The 1,694-nt window shown below is 28.1% G+C and overlaps 1 protein-coding gene across 1 annotated transcript; it reads right to left on the bottom strand.

Moving 5' to 3' along the window:
- Positions 1–305: 305 nt before the first annotated feature.
- Positions 306–1,523, bottom strand: LOC103311120 (zinc finger BED domain-containing protein 1-like). Its single transcript, XM_008190686.2, has one exon. It carries the CDS (start codon positions 1,521–1,523, stop codon positions 321–323), a length of 1,203 nt encoding a protein of 400 aa, XP_008188908.1. The 3' UTR covers positions 306–320.
- Positions 1,524–1,694: the final 171 nt, after the last annotated feature.

The raw sequence follows: 1,694 nt of genomic DNA, 5'->3' as shown, positions 1-1,694 counted from the left end.
AATTGGTTCGGTGTATTTTAAATACTCGTGTAATTGGTTCGTGTAATTAATATTCCATGAATAAAAATTATATTTATTAAAAAATATTACGCTTCATAATTTATTAGTATTTATAACTATTTATTCAGTACTAACAATAATAATAACATTTGAAACAATATTAATACTAATAATAATAATTTAACAAAAGATGAATACAGGAAAACAACAAAAAGTACCTATTTAGTACCTAAAAAAATATTTAATTATAATCCAGTTAATATTAAATAATAATAAATAAATAATTTTAATATATCATACTTTAATAGATAGTTTTAATTTTAAATCATCAGCCGTTTATTCTGATGCAAAAATACAAGTAAATTTACATTTTCTGGTGATAAGGAAGCTCTTTTTCGGGTGACTATATTACCAGCAGTTGAAAAACAACGTTCAGCACTCACTGATGTTGCAGTAATTGCCATATACTTTTTAGCAAGTTTACCTATTGTCGGATATTTTGAATATCGTGTTTTCCACCACTCTAAGGGATCTAATGTAAATCTCAACTGCGGTTCTGCTAAATAGTTTTGAAATTCTTTTGTTAGATCATTTTCTTCATTGTTGATTCCAAATATATATTCAAGATCACTTCTATGTTTATTTTGTTGTTCTTGAGAAGCTGTAGTTATTTCATTGGGCTCGAGATAATTATTTTGGTTGATTATTTGTTTTATTTTAGAGCAGATTGCCTCATGATTAGATAATACTTCGTGGTCTAAGTCTTTAAATCTAGGATCCAAGAATGAAGCAATTTGTTCTAATAATACAGATTCAGTTGAATCCCATTTAAGCGAAAAGCGGCGTTTAATTTCTGAAGCTAATGTTTGTTTCAATGTTTGTACAATGGTATCTTCATTTTCATGACATTGCATTAAATGTTTTTCAATAATTTGTTTTAATAATGGTCTAATCATTGATATTGACGAATTATTTTCCGTACAAAAAATGTTTGTAGTGACATATATCGGTTTAAGAAATTGTATAAGCGACTCGATAAATAACAATTCATGTTCTTTAATTTCGAGTTTTTGAGCCATAGATTGAGATGTTATAGTTCGATCTGCTAAAACATTGAATATTGCACATTTATTCAAAACGAGACGTTCCATCATAAGGTATATAGAATTCCACCTTGTCTTACAACTCTGAAGTAAAGTTGTTTTTGTTAAGCCAAGTAATTCTTGTTTTTCTTCAAGTGATGTTTTAGCTAATGTTGAATGTTTAAAGTGCCCTACAATTTTATTGCATTGTTTTATTATATTAACTATATTTTCATTTTTTAAGACACAATTAACGGCAAGTTGTAGACTATGTGCTACACATTTAACACTATAAATTTCGGGACTTATCAAAGGAATGGCATTAGTTATATTTTTCGCATTATCAGTTACTATTGCTAATATTTTGTTAGTAATATCCCATTTGCCAAAAGTATTTATAAGTTGTTCTGATAAATTTTCTGCAGTATGACGCTTATCCATTTCGTGTGTAGTCAATGTATATGATTTAGCACACCACTTAGAATCAATTACGTGAGCGGTCACTGTAATATACGATTCCTGTGAAATCGAGGTCCAACAGTCGGTTGTGCAACATATACTAGAAGCATCTTGCAAGTCGTTTTTAATAAGTTCTTCAATATTTGAAGATAA

The sequence above is a fragment of the Acyrthosiphon pisum genome, unplaced genomic scaffold, assembly GCF_005508785.2.
Source record: "Acyrthosiphon pisum isolate AL4f unplaced genomic scaffold, pea_aphid_22Mar2018_4r6ur Scaffold_685;HRSCAF=1140, whole genome shotgun sequence".
Classification (NCBI taxonomy): domain Eukaryota; kingdom Metazoa; phylum Arthropoda; class Insecta; order Hemiptera; family Aphididae; genus Acyrthosiphon; species Acyrthosiphon pisum.
This window is presented reverse-complemented; position numbering and strand designations above follow the sequence as displayed.

What these genes read in the sequence shown, in the direction of transcription:
- LOC103311120 (XM_008190686.2), bottom strand. Translation starts at nt 1,523, where the DNA reads ATGGATAAGCGTCATACTGCAGAAAATTTATCAGAACAACTTATAAAT.